This window comes from Copadichromis virginalis, linkage group LG4 (genome assembly GCF_057382275.1).
Source record: "Copadichromis virginalis isolate Kocher_CV1m ecotype Utaka linkage group LG4, C_Virginalis_male_GT1.1, whole genome shotgun sequence".
Classification (NCBI taxonomy): Eukaryota; Metazoa; Chordata; class Actinopteri; order Cichliformes; family Cichlidae; genus Copadichromis; species Copadichromis virginalis.
In genome coordinates this window covers 13,155,958-13,174,533 of record NC_140621.1, presented here as the reverse complement: position 1 = coordinate 13,174,533, position 18,576 = coordinate 13,155,958, and the positions used below count along the sequence as shown (strand labels likewise).

General features: G+C 41.1%; 2 protein-coding genes across 2 annotated transcripts; both read right to left on the bottom strand.

The window, feature by feature from the left end:
* Positions 1-29: 29 nt before the first annotated feature.
* znf598 (zinc finger protein 598) lies at positions 30-9,418 on the bottom strand. Its single transcript, XM_085453657.1, has 12 exons — positions 8,991-9,418; positions 7,557-7,669; positions 6,871-7,000; positions 6,010-6,221; positions 5,686-5,903; positions 5,498-5,591; positions 4,930-5,117; positions 4,749-4,827; positions 3,761-4,647; positions 2,426-2,591; positions 2,182-2,329; positions 30-1,222 (listed from the first exon to the last, which is right to left on the bottom strand). The coding sequence occupies exons 1-12, from the start codon at positions 9,162-9,164 to the stop codon at positions 848-850; spliced, it is 2,784 nt and encodes a 927-aa protein (XP_085309783.1). The 5' UTR covers positions 9,165-9,418; the 3' UTR covers positions 30-847.
* A 946-nt stretch (positions 9,419-10,364) lies between these two features.
* On the bottom strand, positions 10,365-13,819 carry slc25a17 (solute carrier family 25 member 17). Its single transcript, XM_085455395.1, has 9 exons — positions 13,614-13,819; positions 13,127-13,187; positions 12,966-13,032; positions 12,662-12,813; positions 12,348-12,464; positions 12,085-12,233; positions 11,687-11,782; positions 11,462-11,550; positions 10,365-10,714 (listed from the first exon to the last, which is right to left on the bottom strand). Exons 1-9 carry the CDS (start codon positions 13,665-13,667, stop codon positions 10,561-10,563), a joined length of 939 nt encoding a protein of 312 aa, XP_085311521.1. The 5' UTR covers positions 13,668-13,819; the 3' UTR covers positions 10,365-10,560.
* Positions 13,820-18,576: the final 4,757 nt, after the last annotated feature.

Here is an 18,576-nt window from a genome sequence, read left to right as displayed (position 1 = left end):
ACAAAACTGTTGAGAAATATACAACAAGACTCATTGTTCAGTTCTTTAATTTCCTTTTGAAACCTTGTGCAACATCATGGCCACATTTGTACCAGTCCATAAACAAAATTAGGAAATCTACTGGTGAGTTGTGCAAACGGAATAAAAGAGAATGGGGTTTATTGAAAGAAAAAAAAAAAAAAGCATTCAACTGATGAATCCATAATTTGTTCCAATTTCTGAAGCAGCTCACTTTCTGACACACCATCCTGAATGAGGAGTCCATTCACTGACACTGTTGACAGGCCTGCATAGAGCAATGAACAATTAAAAGCAATTAGACAGCTATAAATATAAAGCTAAATATTCAAACTGAACCTCTTATTTAACCAAGCAGCACAGCTGGAGACTCATGCAGACTTTATCAACTTGCCAGAGCAAGGTAAAAAAGAAAGAAAGAAAAGAAAATCAATATAATATCAGCATTAGGGAGCGTTGCATTCTTCAAGTAAAGCCCTGGCTCGCCTCTCCGCTTTCATTAAATAAATTTAGAGTTCTGATTAGACGTTGCCGGTGCCAGTGCCAGCTGGGGACGTCCTCAAGCGATGAGAGTTGAAAGAAGATATAAGATGTGGCGACCCTGTGCATCTTGAATTGTAAACCAATCACATAAACCTATCAATATTAATCCCCATCAAAGTGGAAACACCATGAACCATCTTCTTTTGCTACACTAGGCCTCCGACTCCTCCCAGAGGAAATGAGCGGCTGCTTTCCCACACCGGCTGCTGCGTGGCTGTGTCAGAACCACAGAACTGAATTCGCCTCGCAATGGCAAACGGACCAGAGGAAGGCTGAGAAAGGGGGGCTAGCTGATGATGCGGCTAATCGACTGCAAAGAGGGGAACTCCTCGCTCTCCGTGATGTGCAGGGTCTTGTGGGAGTTGAAGTCTTTGGGGGCCAGCACCTGTCTGCAAGTGGGGCACACCCGGCAGTCCAGCTCAGCTGCCATGTTAACCGCTGTAGCAGGCGTCTGCCAGGCATTCTTCTTGTTTTTATTTTTCTTTCCTCCTCCAGCCCCAGACTGCTTCTCCAGTGCCTTACAGTCTCCGTGGGCAGTCAGAAGCTCCTGCTGCTTGCCCGTGTCCGGTAAGAGCACAAGCAGCTCATTGAAGATGCGGTTAAAGCCATCCCCAAGCAGGTCCTTACAGCTGCGGTGGTACTGGGCTGCTGATATCACACCCTGGAAAGACAGAAAGGACATATGAGCAAAGTAAACAAACAGGAAGTGCCAAATGTGAGGAGCAGGTTCTTTCAGTGGGCTTCTTCTCGTTTGTCATTCATGTTAAATAAAGACATAGTCTTGGGAAAAGGTAAGCCCTAACAAAATAACCACTGGGCTAAACATTTTTCACTCAACACATGGAAGCATTATTATTATTATATTATTAATAATAATTAATATAATGCAGAAATCAGCTGCAGTTTTGTTTTACTGATCGACTACACAGTCCTACAACCAGGGGAGTGGCACTTTACATCCACATCTGTCCGAACTAGAGCAAAATATAGAGGTGAAGGCTTTAATGTAATCCAATCAAAGGTATTTAAATTTATTATGTTTGGCCAAAAAAAATCGGATTCAGAGAGAAAATAAAGTTGCAGCCATAAAAATCCGGTAGTACATGCACATACGTATTCACATTTTTAGCTGGCAGCACATTTCTTTATAAATGTGGAAAATCATGACATCATTATAATGAATTCTCTTGATCTACTCTATGGTAATCACGCACACTACCCTCCTGACTCTGATTAACGGTGCTGAATAATGGTTGTGTTTATGTGCAAGATTACGATGATGTACGCTAACCTTTGACCTTCATAATCACTTTATCCTCATTTGAGGATGATAAAGCAGTGACAGTTATTATTTATTATGTCATAATTGATGTATAAGACCAAATACAACTAAATTCTTACCGATTTAAGTCAAAGTGAACTAGAATTTAAAAAATAAAATAAAAGTCTGTCCCTGAGATACTACTTCTCACAACTCTTGGAGGGATGCACAACCTTAACACAGAGCTGTAACCACTTCAGGGGCATTTAAAGGGGACGGGGAACAAAAAACAAAAAACAAAAAAAACCCAGACACAATATCCATACCAACAGAGTATTTAGCTCTTATGTAGTGAGTACCTGTCTGAACTGGGCAGAGTAGTTTTTGAACTGGTTGAATTTTGATTCGTCATCATTGAGGTACTTCCTAATGGACTGGATCAGCTCCAGGTTCCTCTCGCGGAAGTCCTCTGGCACCAGGTAACCATTGCTCGGCACTTTGGGAGGCCTGGGAACAGACAAAAAACACTAAGTACCAACAAGGCCAACCAAAAACCTTTGTGTCAAGCAGTGATCATGTAATGTAGAAAAACGAGAGGCTCACAGGTTGACTACTGGGGGTGTAGACTCCACCACATTGCTGTTGAGGGGGATCCCTGTGAACCCTGGGGGAGGTTTAGGGGCTGACATACCCAGGCCAGGTGGAGGCAGGGGCATGGTGGAGGATGGGGCTGGAGCTGAGGCTTTCATTGGGAAAGAGGTCTTAAAGCCTGAAAAACAAAGAGATCGTGAACTTTGAATGATGCAGTACCAACTCTGAAAAACAGTTCTCAGGGTTTTAACTATAAAACCAACACCGCAGTGTTCAAACAAAATGCTTATTTGTGAGGCATTTATACGGTTTTACAATAGTATAACATCATTACATCATTAATTTGATGAAAACCGAAAATTAAGTCAAATCAAAGCTCAGAGCTCAGGGTTTAAATATTCACCTAAGAACATTTTGAAGAGCATGTTCACAGCCGGGTATAAAAAAGTTTTAACCAGTTTCCCTCTTTACAACAACTGTGTGGTGGGTGACTTGTTTGTTGTTGTTGTTTTTTTAAATTTAGGGATGTGGGTGCTTTGTAGTAACATCTGGCTAAAAAACAAACAAACAAAAAACCCCAAACCAAACCAAAACATTAGATTAGCCAAACCGTTCACTAAATGAGGAGTCAAACTCTATGACTCTTCTTTTATATGAAGTCTATGGAAAACCTTAGCCGTCTACCTTTTTACCACTGCTTGCCGGACCGCTCTCATATCAATCAAATATCATATTGCCTAATAATGAAACATTCCTGGTTTCCAATCAACCACACAACCAAAGAACAGAAATGACTTTCCATAATTCTTATTGACTCTGTTTATTGTAAGAGCTAAGTTGGAGAGTTTCCAAATGATTTCCAGGAAGTCTTCCCCACCGCTTCTTTGTGATGGCAGCTATCAGTCATTAAACGACACAGGAAATCATTCCTGCCTGTGGCCATCTCCCTGTACAACGCATCCACTTAACACACCGTTTGCTGCTACAACTACACATGTTTCTTTTCCAACTATTTATTTATGAGTGACTTATGTATGTATGTATGTATGTATGTATGTATGTATATATATGTATATATTGTACTATTCTTAGTTAGTGTATTGTCTGTCTTGTCTTAATGTTGGTTTAAAATGGAGCACTGTAACAAAAAATAATTTCCCCCAGGGATCAATAAAGTATTCTGATTCTGATTCTGAAAAGCAGCTGTACATTCAGTTTTAAATGTATTAGTCGTTTGTAGTTTGAGGTCCTGTAAAAAAGACCTGTATGGTGGATATATTGGGTGGAAAGAAGCAACAGTACATGTAAATTGATGATAAATGAATACTGTGGATTGTTATTCCGTACCTGGTGGTGGATTTTTGGTCATGAGGGCAGGGAACTCCTCCTCTTGTTCATCTGCAGGCTCCGCATTGGGATGATTTGTTACGGGAGCGTCATCTTTGCTAGTGGGTGGCGATTGCTCAGCGTAGCCGTTAGCCAGCCCACTTGTAAGTGCCGCTGTCACAGGACCGGAAAGCGGTTTGTTCCACGTTTTCTCAGGAACATTTTCCTTTTGTGCCGTTGTTTCCACTGAGACTGGATTTACAGTTGTTCCCAGGTCTGATGTTGTAGTTGCAGATGTAGGGGGAGCAGTTGGGTTCTTCGGTTTTTTCTTCTTGTTGGCTTTTGGGGTCGGGAGATCGGTGTTGGGGGTTGGATTTGAAGCGCTCGGGGTCACAGCTGGGTTTGAGGATTTGCTGCTGCCTGCTTTAACAGTTAGCAGAGAGGAAATATCCAACATGGTGGGCACTGAGCGGAACTCCTGCTGCGTCATTCCTCCGCTTTCATCGTCGGAATGAAGGGGAGAGTAATTTGACAACGCTTTCCCGTTCTCACCCACTTTCTTTTTCCTCCGTGAAGACGACGAGGATGAGGAGGAAAGGAGCTGAGGGCCAGAGGATACAGAGGAAAGGGGTGGGGGAGGTCTGGAGGAAGGAGTAGGCTGAGTGTTGGGTTTAGCTGCAGATGTGTGGTTGGACCAAGCAGAGGTGGTACCAGCTGCAGGTTTGGGGGCCCGGACTCTGGAGACGAGAGCAGGGAAATCCTCTTCTTGAAAAGAGGACGTCTTCTTAGGCTGTGCAGAGTAAGCTGGAGTCATGGGGGTTGTGAGCGTGGCAGTTGACAGGCTGGGGAAGTCGTCCTCCTTTAAAGCTACGTGGGATGGTGCAGTCACTGCAGGAGCTGGCTTTACACTGCAGGGACAAACAAAAAACAGCACAAATAACAGATTTGTGTCACACTATGCTCACATACACACTGAATAATGAAAACGTTGTACTCTGATGAAGCTTACACAGCTGCAGCAGCTGTGGCTCCCAAAGCTGGGAAGTCATCTTCTACATCTCGCGGGTTCTGGCTCTTCATTGTTTTTACTGTTAAAGAGGCAGAAATAAATACACTAAAACTAGCAGACAAATACGCCTGACATCTAGCAACCATAACCATTATGTATGTTTTTTCAGTTTACTTTTTACCTGGAGGTTTGCTCGCTTGTTTGGCATGTCCGATCGGGTGTCTGAGCTCTTCTGGTTCTGGTCTCTCGGCCCTCTCCTCTCTGCAGTGTTTGGGAGCGCTCCTCTCCTGCACTGCTGCTCTCTCTTCTTGTCTTCGCATTGCAATGGATGCCCTCAAAGCAGCTTCCACCTGCCTGTCTTCCTCATTTCTGTGCAGACAAGCAGACAAAACGGTAAAAAGCAAGAAACTACTCCCACTCTAACAGCTGCTGAAGTTTTTTTAAAGTAATATACAGATACACAAGCACGCAAACACAGTAACAGCACAATGTGAGACACCCAGGTGCAACAATGCCGTGCAGTCATTCTTCAAATGTTTTCCATGTCGGTCTCTCAATACAAGTGGATGCTCTGCAGTCCAGTACTCATGCATATAACTGCACCCATCCATCTTTTTATATCCTGCAAAATTTCCATGTCACAGACAAAGACGAATGTACCCTTTAACAACAGCCATCTCTTCCAATTCTGACAGCTCCACCACTAATGCTCCCTTCCAATTAACTCGGAGCTGGTCATTTATACTCACCTTGAGTACCTCCAGCTTTTCTGTCCCCCGTGAGGCCTTCCCCTTCCTCCTCGGTTGTGACGCACCTCCTCGTAGTCCTCGCCTGTCACCATACCTGTAAGAACGCATGTGTTTTGATCATCTCAAATGCCAAACAGAAATCCTGGTGGTATGGCAATACAAAAACACCACCGTCTCGACCGACCGACCTTCATTTCGCCTCTGCTGTCTTGGGGCGTAGTTAAACTGCAGGTCGATGTGGCGGTTCTGTCGAGCCTCTGCTCGGTTCTTGCTGTGTGCTGCAGCCTTGTGAGCCTTGTAGTCAATCTCGGAGCGAAACGCGTGAGTGAACTGTTCTGTGGCGCAGCGACCTTCCTCGCACAGATAGTGACTCTCTCTGAAGTGCTCACTCAGATACTGGTAATCACTGTTGGTAGCACGGTTAAAAACAAAAGTCTGGTTTAATATTCTTCTACATTAGGTAACAAAAACAAAGGAGGGTTTGTGTGGATGGGTGAAAGGGTCACACACACCTGTAGTACTCCTGAGAGCCGTCTGCGTCACAGAAGTGGCAAAAGTAGTGATCCCTACGCAGGTGTTTCAGCAGCTCATCGTTATCAAGGTAACGGTCATCGCAGAACTTGCAGAGCGGGTGGCCTCTGTGACTGGTGTCATCTGGGTCTCCATGCGCTCTGTGACGTGCCAGCTCCTTACGATTATACCACTTCCGTTCATGGGAAAAGATCTGCAGGGAAAGAGTAACTTTTAAAGTAAATAATTATTCAGGAGATCAGCAAACAAAGCTCTTTATCAGGATATTGACATCTGTCTTCTTTATATCTGGCTTCCTTCAACCAGCCCTTATTTGCCTGCAAATGTAAGTCTGTCCAACTCACCATTTTTATATGCAACAGCAACAAATGCATAAAAAAATAATTGCAAAATTTGTAAATCTGACTTAATGGTACAAGCAAAACCGTTTAAGTTAATGACCTGATGCACAGCACTTTCAGTTATCAACAGACAACTTGAACAACGCTACGGTTTCTCATTCGGTGTGAAAAGCAATACATCAAATAACAACCTTAAAAAGGAGGGTGAATTTAATACAATTCAACAACTGTATTGTGTAAGTGCTTTTGTTACCATTTAGTAGCAGATACTGTTGTCAAGGACAATGACCGAATGCCTTCAAACTGAAATAGAGTAACTAACTAAACATTCATATTTATATCTGAACACTGTTGGTGGTAGCTCCAGTAAATTAAAAGGAAAAAGACCAAAAAGAACCGTTTGTGCTACAAAGTTTCCATGTACATTTGGCCAGTCATGTAATACTGAGAACCCGATCAGACACCCCTTTATTTACTCTTTAGGGATGATGATGATGATACCTTTAGATGCTTTGTGCAGAGCTTGCAGCAGAAAAGCTCATGCTGCTTCCTCATGTGCTGCTCAAGCTCCTCAAACCTGGAGAAAACCTTGGGCTCCGAGCAGCGGAGACACTCGGGCAACAGCAGATGCCTGACAGACACACATCGAGGAAAAGTTCAGTCGGAGTCAAGTAAAAATCAAAAGGGGCATGAAAGGCAGTTGGATACAGCAGGAAAAACCCAAAATTCAAGCCAAGTTTTTGTTTAGTTAAATGACAGATCAGATTGAGGAGACTTCCTGCTAAAGCAAGTCATTTACACATTTGCAAATAAAAGCGCTCACTTTAGTCATCACACAAACTTAGACTCACTTTAAAAGCAATCAAAACAAGAACACAGCATGGAGTGTTCAAGAAGATAACACTAAAGGCTTTAAAAGCTGACTTTTAGTTATACCGGTTTATACACATGCTTGTATACATTTACAATATGACCATATACTGAGACAGCAAGAGCACCATCTCTAACCACACATAGCATTAGTTAATACCAGCATGGCTCTCTATACACATTTCCATTGTATTTTTCAAGCAACAGTTCAGCTATATTAACTGTAATTCTCTTACTGCTATTTCTGGGTTTTGTAGTATAAATGAACTGAAATGCCAAAGAGCAACACAAGCACAAAGAATAGAGACATCTAGTACCTGTACTGGGCATAGATCTTCTCATCCACAAAATAGATGTCATACTTTTTCTCACAGTGGAACTGCTGATAGGGCAGAGACTGAAAGGCTTCCAGTTTTTTCACAAACACCACCTGAAAACAACATGACAGTCTTATTAGTAATAACCTGTGGTAACTGGAGGAAGATGATTGTTTTAGAAATAGAAAGCATACCAGTGATGTCACACAAACACCTACTGTAATATCACATGAAATGATGCACGAGCAAAACCACGTCAGTACAGAGGATGCATACTTGGTACGCGTCTAATCTAGGCAATTCAACACAGTTTGACATTACAACATCCAGCTGTTGGGAAAGTTTACGTCCGCTCATCATGGCCATGAATGTCGTGTTAATTTAGTGCTGAAAGGTTGAAATGCTCTCTGTAATCCTGGCTGGATATTTGACTACTATTCTTGACAAAATTGTTAGACTTCAATCAAATTAGTCAGTCTCAGAGTTGTTTTCTAAGCACAGTCAACAAATGCTCAGTGGGGCTGAAGTAGGGACTTTGGGAAGGCCATTCCAGAGGCTTATTACTAACCTGCTTTATCTATTCTAAATCCAGTTTTCATGTGTGTTTGGGATCATTGTCCTACTGGAACTGTGTCCACATTTAACCCTATCTTGTTTTATTAAAGTCATTAAAGATGTGTGCTATACAATCATTTAACCCTGGAGAAAGAACGAAATCATTTATAGCCCCAAACGACCATGACATTAATTCCCATAGTGAGTGGATGTAAACTTCTGATCACAGGTGTATTTGGCCTTTAGGGGAGTGTTATGAGGCCGGGGCCACCGTCCACTTGTTTTGACTCATTCCGTCATCTGCAATCAAGATTCGGAATTTATTCAGGGCTGACAGTAGGCAGACATCACAATGACCTCTAAAACTATATCAATTAAACATTTATCACAACCCAGTAATAACAGGTAGCATACCAGCGCCGCTAAAGCTCATGCTAAATTGAGAGGTGACAGCTAACGTGTTCAATTAAAAATGTATTATAGAGTTTACTGTCACCCTGGCTAAATGAGGTATACCCATAAACGTCGGATAGACAAGCACTCTGTCATCAGCTCAATTATAAAATCCGGCTTCTAAACCAACTCTTTCTGACCAGTGTCAGTCTAACAGATAAGCTAACTTATGCACTTGCTAATATTCGCTAGTTAGCTTAGCTAAGTTAATGACAGCTAAGAAAAAGTGTTCTCCACAGTGGGTACGCACAATGAGCTGCCACCTCTTTTTTCCCCTGGTGACTATTTTAATTGATTCTGAACACAGTTAGGATGCCAACACACAACTTGTGCCTACTTTTATAGAGTAAAAACTATGAGAACGCTACGGCCTAGCTAATGCCACAAGGCTCCATCCTCGGGTTAACGTAGCAGAAGAACGCGCACCTTGTCGAGCTCCTCCCGGCAGACGGCGCAGTACTTCTGATCGCACAGCACCCTCATCTTGGTGGAGCAGCGGTAACAAACGGGATGGTCGCATTTTCCCAAGGCGAAGATCTCGACCTCTTGGCAGCACAGAACACAGTTCTTCTCCGCGTCTTTTGTCGTTGTTGAGTCCATCTTGGTGAAAAGGCACAAGTCAAGCTTAATAGTTATTTGGGAGCGCCACAGAGCTGAGGTGCTTACGTAATTATGAAAGTCTACTGCCGCGTCACGTAAGTGTTACACCAGCGATCAACACACCACAGGGATGGACCGAGCGCACGCTGCAGCGGTGCTTTTACCCATCACACCTTGTGGGATCTGTGCGAGCCCCACGTGCGTACCTTGGTGGGAACCGGTAAATGTGCTGATAGGAGGTGTTGTACTTTGGAAAACATTCATTAAAGCTGCGGCTAAAAACAGCAGACTGAAGCTACAATTCACGCGGGCCCACCTTGGAATATATATATGTGTATATACATATGTATGGGAAGGAGGATCTTGAAGTTGATGCATGCGCATATATATATATATATATATATATATATATAATTTTTATTTTAAATCGTTGTATGGTCTAGATCATGCTGGTGGTGTATATTTTCTTGCCACACTTTAGGCCCATTAATACCTACTGCTTCCAGTTCACCTATGCATCAACTTCAAGATCCTCCTTCCCACTTTCACAGACCTTCATAACCTTGCTCCTTAGTATTTATCTGATATTCAATGTCTTTTGTCTATTCCACTTGGGACTCCATGGGACTCAGAACCTTTAGTTGCCCTGCCCAAATACTTTGCAATGCACTTCCACCTGATACAGTTTCCTTTAAGGCCTTCAATGTCTGTAAAATGCCCTCATCTTAAAAACTATACCTGCCACCAGGTCATAATAAAACTGCTGCTTAAAATGTTTGTTTGCTGAGGGCCATTCCAAACCAAGCCTGTCATCTGAATCAAACACATCCATGTTGAAAGTAGCTGTGTTAATAAAGCTTTGGTTTTTAACATGAATTCTTGTGCTTACGTTTTTCTAATTGCCTCTTAAAATCTTTGTATCCACACACTCATCTTTTTTATTCTGCTGCTGGTAAACAGGAAGTTATTCCTACAGTTATTCCTACAGTCAGGTCCACCAAGGATTTTCTATTTGTGCTTCTAAAGAGATGAGTCAATGCCGTAACCCAGATCTTGGTGCTCTCTTGTGTCTATGGATGACTTGGAGACAGAACCCAGAGAGACAGAAGAACTTTTCTGATTTGGCTGTTTCCAAAAAACACCCAAAACTTTGCACTTCTCATCTTCCACATAATCAAACATTACCTCTTTACCTATAAATTCCCAAAGGACTCTTTAGTTTGTAATGTTTTATTGGATGGCTTACGCAAGTTACAGTTTCACCTTTTTAAAAAAGTGACTGGTGTCCAGGCAGGTGAAGCCCCCGTCACTCATACAGTCTGTCAGCAGTGATTTCCATTGCTCATCTGTCCTTTATTGTGGTCAAGTGTGCAGGATTGTTAAGTGTCTTTGTAAGCTAGCGCCTCTTGTAGTGGTTGTTGCTCAGTCCCATCACTCTGAAGGTGCAGCTTGCGATCTTCTCGTAGAGAAGGAACATGAGAGCAGCAGTCAGCACCGTCTGCAGCAGTTTTGCTTCAAGGCCTTTAAAAAGACCCAACATGCCATACTTCCTACAGAAGAAAACCAGCATGAAAACGTTAAAGAACAAGAGGTGAAAGAGCAAAATTATTAATATTCAGTAACTCAGATGATACATCACGAGGGCCCAGTGATGAATGCCCATACTCCATATAAAGCATACTCCCTAATTCATAAGGTTCGATCAAGGAATTAAACCAGGGATTATTTGCTTGTTATGCTGGATATAATTAATCTAATTGTTAAAATATAAATGCAGAGATTATTCAGTGTGTTTTCCTGATGAGTTCTCTAGAGTCTGATTGTACAGTTAGTTGTATATAATTATTACAGATGTGTATGGTAATGCATTTGCAATGGTTTCTGTTGTAAATAAATAAAAAAAAATAACGCAAAAAAAACAAACAAACAGAGCAGCTTCTGTATGCATACAGATTTTTTTAAATACCAAATGGAGCTATTTTTTTCATCTTGTTCTTCATAGTAATTCTAACCCATGTTGCCTAGTATGCTCTGTTTAAATGCGGTCACCCAAAATCAAACAGATTCTAATGTGGATGTAACAAAACCCAAAACCATATTTGGGGTTCCCATCCAGCCATTTTCCTCTCCTTATCCAATTCAATCACCACTTTTTCATAGAACGACAGCCAGACACAGGCAAAACCTCAGAGAACACGCTAGTCAGATGGCGGCTTCAAACCCAGGACCTTCTAACCCATATGTCATGGTGGCAATTTGCACTGCAAGTATGTTAATATGCGTGTGTAAACACTTACCTCACCCTGTTGACCAGCAGACACTTTATAGTTCTGAGACTGGACAGCAGCTTTGACTTCTCTGTCGATGTGTTGTTGTACTGTCCAAACTGTGGTGATTGAACAAAAAAGAAAAGCATCTCTGAGATTAATGTTTTCTTTGTTACAGGTTCATACATTCACAAATCTAGCTACTAAAAGATTATATGTGTCACTTTAAAAGTGATCAACAGAATGCAGACATACCCTAAGAATGGACTGTATAGTCTGCAGTGGGTATGTCACAGTGGTGGCGATGGCTTTGGCGATGGCCCCGATCACAAAGACCTCCAGTGATGACAGCTTTGGGCAGAAAGAAGAACCTGAATCTTTTGTGTATCATCAGAGGAACAAACGTATCCCAAAGGTGAAAGTTTTGAGTTCAGATGACCTCAGTAACAGGTGTAGTTTAAAGTTTTACTCTGCCTATCAGATTTTCCTTAGCTAATAAACATACCAACAAACGCTGCGGTAGTGTCCAAAAAAGTCTCAAAACGTGGTGTTCAAAAGATCAGGGAACACATGCAGAGCCACTGAACAAATCATGTGAACAGAATTACCAACCAGACAATGTCTGCATACTTCCCTTCCCTTTTCTTACTCACCTCCTTGGGAATGCCTCTCCTCAGCTGCCTCTTCAGGCCCTCATAAATCATGAATTGGATAGCGGGGTTTAGCACCAGCAGCAGGGACGGGAAGGTCCCGTTCCACAGTGCTGCGATGCCCTCGTCACGGATGATCTGCACAAATGCATCTGCAAAATCAAAACAATTTGGAAACAAACGCGCGAAAGAGAGAATTTGTAGTATGCACATGTGTAGAAGGTTTGCACAAATACTCATTAGAAGAAAAATGTAAGGTCATTTACCCAGAATCCCAGAGTAGTTGGTGGGATGGATGTCTTCATTGTGAAACTTAGAGCCCTGGAGCTTCAGTCTGGTATTGACAACCCACAAAGGGGTGGTGACAAGTACATTTACAACCCCTGGAGAGACAAAGAGGCAGATGAAATTGAATCTTTACTACCGGTTTCAGCATTTAGAAATGTAAATAATGTAAACTGGTTTTATACACTGTGCAGAATAGGCTACTAAATAGGAGTTCACGCTAGTCATTCTTAGGACAAAGGTATGAGGGACTCGTCTGAAATTAGATGGCAGATCTTGCCAATGACCACCTCACCTGCTGCGATGCCTATGATCAAGTCAGTGCTTGGTGCTGACTGTTTTCCTTTCAGCCAGCTAGCCTTGAGGCAGTGGAAGCAGTAGAAATAGACAAAGTTGGAACAGCACAGGCTGCAGATGACAGGGAACCAACCTCTATAGGGTGCCAGTCTGAATTAGGGGGCAGAGGTAAACACAGGAACACATCTTAGCAGCCTTCTACTGCTTGAAAGACTGTATTTTGATGTTTGAGGGGATGCGTGCAAATTTATTAAAATAGTTTTGGCTTGAAACACATTGAGATTTTCACTATTTATACTCACAATCCTTCCTCTTTCACAATTTCTGCCAGAATGGCTGGAGTTGATTTGGCTTTCCTGTTTTCATCCACTGAACACAAACAGATGGGGATTTTCTTTCAGTAAAAACAAAACAAAAAACCCCAAAACTTTTGGAAATGAGACTGTGATTTCTGCTCTCTTACCCTGGAGCCGTAGTCTGGCAGTATCAAGAGGGAAGAACACTGTCATTGCAGTCACACTTCCCTAAAGGGGCAACAGTAAAAAATCCATGGCATGCCATTTTTTTGACATATGGAACAAATCCTCGAATGAACCCCATATAAAAATCAAGCAAGTTACAGGAACATACATGTAAACGGTTTAAAATGCACACTAGGATCTAAAATAAGACGTTTTATATATGATTGTTATTCAGTATTCAATTCGGTGCGTATAATAAGTTACACGTACATAAAGATTTCGCCGAATAAAGAGGTTATTATTATTGTAAACACTTCCACATTTACAGCTACATTATCTACTATTTATTGTTTTTGGTAAAGTTGGGAGTGGAAATTGTTATTTTGAACTGAGCTCTGTTTGGATAAAGCATATAAGAAGTGACGCTACAGCAACTCCCATTTGTGACTTAAAATTAAGCAGCGCATACTGAAACTAAGATCAACTTACCACTGCTCCTGAGACAGCATGAACCAAACTCTCATACGAGAAAACCTCGCTCATTGTCACCGCCAAATTGAGTCTGTTACATTCAATAATATTCAATATTGCCTTGACAGCCTAATAATTATTATTACAGCCTCCTTTCTCTTGCTAGCTGTTCTTGTTTGCCTCTCTCTAATAAACAGCTCGCTTCCTCGTTTCAGACTCGCGCGATGGCTTTAGGGAAATGTAGTTCTCTTCGCCCTACACGTTCCTGTTTGAACTTCAGGATTTCCTTACAGAGTTTGGATAAAACCAGGGGTGATTTTAGCCCATTTTTGGGGTTGCTTCAGCACCCCCGAAATGAATCAAAGCACCCCCAAATATTTCTTACTTTTTTGACAATACTTGCTACTACACACTACTAAAAATATAAAAAAAGCATGCAGTACTTGGTTGAGATGTAACATTTTAACAACAAAAGTATAGATACCCCCCCGTCCCAAAATGGTTTGTTCCAGTTCGGCTCGCACCTACTCTGGCTCTTGCGCCGTCGTTGCTGCCAGAGCGATGGTGGCTGAGACGCAGCGGGTCGGAGGTGTAAGTGCCTGGTTTAAAACGGGACATGTTAACTGCATTTAACCTTCAGTTACTTTTTATTTAGTTAGGTAGGAGTCAGGCCATGTTTCTTCTTAGCTGAAAAACATTACACCCAGGTAACCTGCAGTATTGAAAACGTGTTTTGCGACAATGTTAGCTACCCTACAATCCATCCTACTGTGTAGTAAAATCAGCGACATTTGACTGTCCTGTTGTTCCCATTGAAATTTATACAGCCTATTTAAAATCTAAAATTTAAAATTGTCCTAAGAAAAGAACCAGGTAAGAAAACAGACAGGGAACAGTGACAGGCAAAACAGAAACTGCTAAACTGTTTGTGAGAGTTGACCACCAAAAGTATTTGCCAACTTTAAGGTGAGGCAACACAGGTTAAAATGAAAGGAATAAATCTGCAGAGCCATAGTAGTATCTGCAGTAAAGATATTTTCATACATTGTACCATAGGCAAAGTTGCCTCCATTTTTATAATTTTCTTTTAATCAATAATTTGTACATTTCAAGGACTCTATTTTTGGAGTCTATTTTCATATATCTGTATTTTATTATACATACGATGTAGCTTGCCATCACCAGTGTGTGAATGGGTGGATGACTGGATGTGTAAAACACTTTGGGGTCCTTAGGGACTAGTAAAGCGCTATACAAATACAGACCATTTACCATACACATTAACTCATTCACTGCCAGCCATTTTCAAATCAGGTAACTCCCCACTGCCAGGATTTTTGTGCATTTTTAAGTAAGTAAGTAACGTAAGTTCAACGTAAGTTTTTCAATTGACGTCTATAGCCGTCAATGGCAGTGAATGAGTTAAAAGTGAATCTCTGTCCAAAAAATGCACTCAGTTTACTTCTTACTCACTATGATCACCATTCATCATTTTCCCCCAGTAAAGTAATTAAGGTTAGGATATGTTGTTTGTTTGTTTGTTTTTTAAATTCCAATCCATTCTTCGTTTGCAGCATTTAAATAACCTTTATCAGATTTGATGGTTTTGTTACAGACTTTAAAAAAAAAAGTGTTTTGCTTTTCTTTCACAAATGTGGGGATTAAATTGTGTTAAAATGTACAAAACAGTGATGTCATATTTTGTGACGTGGACCCAGGCACAGAGAGACTTGATGAATTTAAGAATCTTATGATTTAATAAAGAAATTTGCAGACTTGCACAGAGAGGGTAAAATTATGATGACTGATAACGGAGATGAAGACAACAGATGATGAGGCCAGGGAGGAACAGGGGTTTAAATGCACCAAGGAGACAGGGAACTCAGGACAACTGGAGTGGAATGCAGGGACTAACAGAGACAGGGAAGAAGTCTCATCGTGACGAGTAAAGTTTATCTTGCCTGGCTGAGCAGCTCTGGGTGCTCAGCACCCCCAAAGCTCTGATCCTAGAATTGCCCCTGGATAAAACAATGCTTTGTAGGATCTCCTGTAACTTTCCACTTTACTGTGCTATAGATACAACATGTGGGTTTGGCTACAGAGCTTTATGCATCAGTTTCTCATACAGTCACTGACCACTTTATTAAGTGCTAGTAGGGAGACCGGGGATAGTTGTAACGTGGGTCAATTGTAACACTTCCAATTTCTGCAATCAGGGCTAAGTTTCAAATGATGTGATAACGCCATACATGCCCAATTCAGTTCTTCTATCACATAAAACAATAATAATAATAAAATAGTCAGATGTCTATTCATATTAATGTACAGAATTCACCTGCTTGCTGCTACTACTGTACATTCACCCAATGTACATACTATATACATATATATATATATATATTATATATATATATATATATATCGTCCGTAGTGCTGCATTAACATCATCTAGCAGACCTTCTGAGGGTACTTCACGAACAATCGATTACCGACACTAACAAGCCTTATCGTTGCACCCCTAATATATATATAAATAGATTATTTCAGTGGTTATATTATTGAAAGTATAGTTTCACCTCAGCACATTTACAATTATATCTATTTTGTAGCACATAGAAATGTTTAGTTAATATTTACAGACAGACACATTTTCCCCGTAACTGTGTTGTTACTCCAACATTTGTTGAAAATGTATTTTATGAAATGCTGAGCAGGATTTCTAGTATGTGGAATATTATTGCCACCCCACTGTGCTAATGTGATTAAATACTAATAATGATTACTAAAAAAATTCAATAATAAATCAATAATAACTATTTCTTGATTGAACTATAATGTAAGCGCAGTGCTGGTGTACAGGGGCTTTATATGCCTTATCTATATCAAGCTTTTAGCCAAATATAAGCAGAGATATTTGTATCTTTCTTAAAAATCCAGATCCTTACAGATTATTTGAGAAATGGATCAACAGCTATCACTACTTGAAGCACTCTAAGTCCTGCAATGGAAAAATATCCCTTATTTCAGCTTTGATCACACACTTTGGTTCTCCAGTTGTAGGAATGTTTAGCTGATGTAGAGTTTAGAAATGTGTTATCATAGAAAGTAGAATTATTGTATAGACATTGTTTGTAGAGTAATAAAGGCCTTATTGTGTTGTGAATTTAGCAGTAGATTTTAGAGGGCTTCTCCCCCATTGAGTGGAAATTCCCCAGAGGATGCAAGGGGGGGGGGGTTATGACCTCTAGGAAGATATCTTCACCCACAGTGTTTTAACTGTCACGCACACACATCCACACGCACACTCACTCATGTGCACTCACACATACACACAGGTATGCGTACACAGTCACACACGAGCACTCACATAGACACGTGGGAACGTGCACATGTAGGCATTCACGTGCTCGTGCACATAGACAAAGACAGAGTTTGCAGCACACCGTGGGGGGTTTTATGATGGGGTTACTTCTATAAAGCTGGCTGTAACTAACAAAGGGGTGAAGATTTTTGGAGAGGGACACCGGCCTCATCTTCCCTTCTAGAAGTGCATGCTTAAATGAAGATGAGTAAAGATGAATGAAGATGAATAAAGTTTTGTAAAAATGACTACTGAGTCCGGTGCCATCTCTGGATGCTCGAGGAATAAAAAGAACCGGGGTAAAACTGATTTCTCAACACAGTGCAGAGCAATGGCCAAGAAAAGGACAGACTTCCCCGAGTGAAAAAAAAAAATGAAGAGAAAAGCTGGTGATGATCCAGAGCAGCTGGTCTCAGGAAATGAAGAAAAACCCTGATCACCTTCTCTACAGAAACAAGGTATAATATACGGAGTGTGAACATTCTCAAAACTGTATTGTATATAGATTTTTTTTTTTATTGTGTAAATTTAATTTTTGTAAAACTAAGTGTTGTATGTTCACCAGTATGATAATGATGAAGCAGTAGTCTCGGTTAACGTGGTTTTATTAACCAGCACAGCAGCAGAGAACTTACATGCTTGGATTCCTTAAACGAATGGCGCCTATACCACTCAAAACATACACACACCTACTCGGAGGTACGGCAAGTGGATTAGGACAAAATACCAAACTAACTGTTAGGGTCCCTGGGTCGTTGACCCAGTGTTTTGTGTTTTTGGTTCTTTGATTTTGTTATTTCATTATATTCTAGCTTTGCTTTATGGGTTTTAGGATTATTCTTAGTTTAGGTTCTCTGGGTGGGATTTGGTTAGAGTTTTGGTGTTCTGGTTTTCTGTCTGTGTCATGTTGCTGTCTCCCCTGTCTGCTGTATCCCCACATCCAGTCAGTGTCTGTGTCTGCCCTGGTCCCACATCTCTGTTCCCTTTGTTATAGTGCCTGCCTGTGAGTCTGTGTTATGTTTCCTGTTTTACTTTGAAAGTCCATGTCTGATGTTAATGTGTCTGGTTTTGCTTCCCCTTGTCTCGTTAGGCCTGATTTGCCCCAGCTGTGTTTCCCTCCTGTTACCCATTCCCTGATTGCTCCCTCTGTGTATTTAAGCCCTGTGTTTCTCTGTGTCTGTGTCGCAATCTACCGTTTACTTTGCTGTGTGTTTTGTGCGGCCACCGGTGTAAGTTTATTTTGAGTTTTTTCTAGTTATATGATGTTTGCGTTCAGCATTAAAGCTGTTTTGGTTTAAGTTCTGTCTCCGGAGTCTGCACCTTGGGTCCTATTCCTGTCTGCACACAGCCACACCTAACACTAACAGCAGGTTATCTACATCCCCCTTCTTTAGTACTTCCCCAACCGGATATAAAGTTTAGTGCATATTGAATAATAAAACTCACAGCATAAAAGGTGACATACGCTGACCCTTAGGAACATTTAAATTTGCAAGCAGATGGAAGAAATAAACATGACAAAAATACCATTTTGCTGTATAAAGTAAAATATGATTACAACTGAAAAACACCTCAAACAGAATTTATCTTGAGGCATTGACATCAGTTACTGTTGGCTCA

Bases quoted from the DNA above. Each gene is read 5' to 3' on its own strand.
- znf598 (XM_085453657.1), bottom strand. From the start codon at position 9,164: ATGGACTCAACAACGACAAAAGACGCGGAGAAGAACTGTGTTCTGTGC. The intron at 4,828-4,929 runs GTAAAAAGTAAA...CCTCTTTAACAG, and splicing joins ACAAGCGAGCAAACCTCCAG to TAAAAACAATGAAGAGCCAG. The intron at 2,592-3,760 runs GTACGGAATAAC...TTTGTTTTTCAG, and splicing joins GACCAAAAATCCACCACCAG to GCTTTAAGACCTCTTTCCCA.
- slc25a17 (XM_085455395.1), bottom strand. From the start codon at position 13,667: ATGAGCGAGGTTTTCTCGTATGAGAGTTTGGTTCATGCTGTCTCAGGA. The intron at 12,465-12,661 runs GTGAGGTGGTCA...TTGTCTCTCCAG, and splicing joins GATCATAGGCATCGCAGCAG to GGGTTGTAAATGTACTTGTC. The intron at 12,234-12,347 runs GTAAATGACCTT...TTGATTTTGCAG, and splicing joins CAACTACTCTGGGATTCTGG to ATGCATTTGTGCAGATCATC.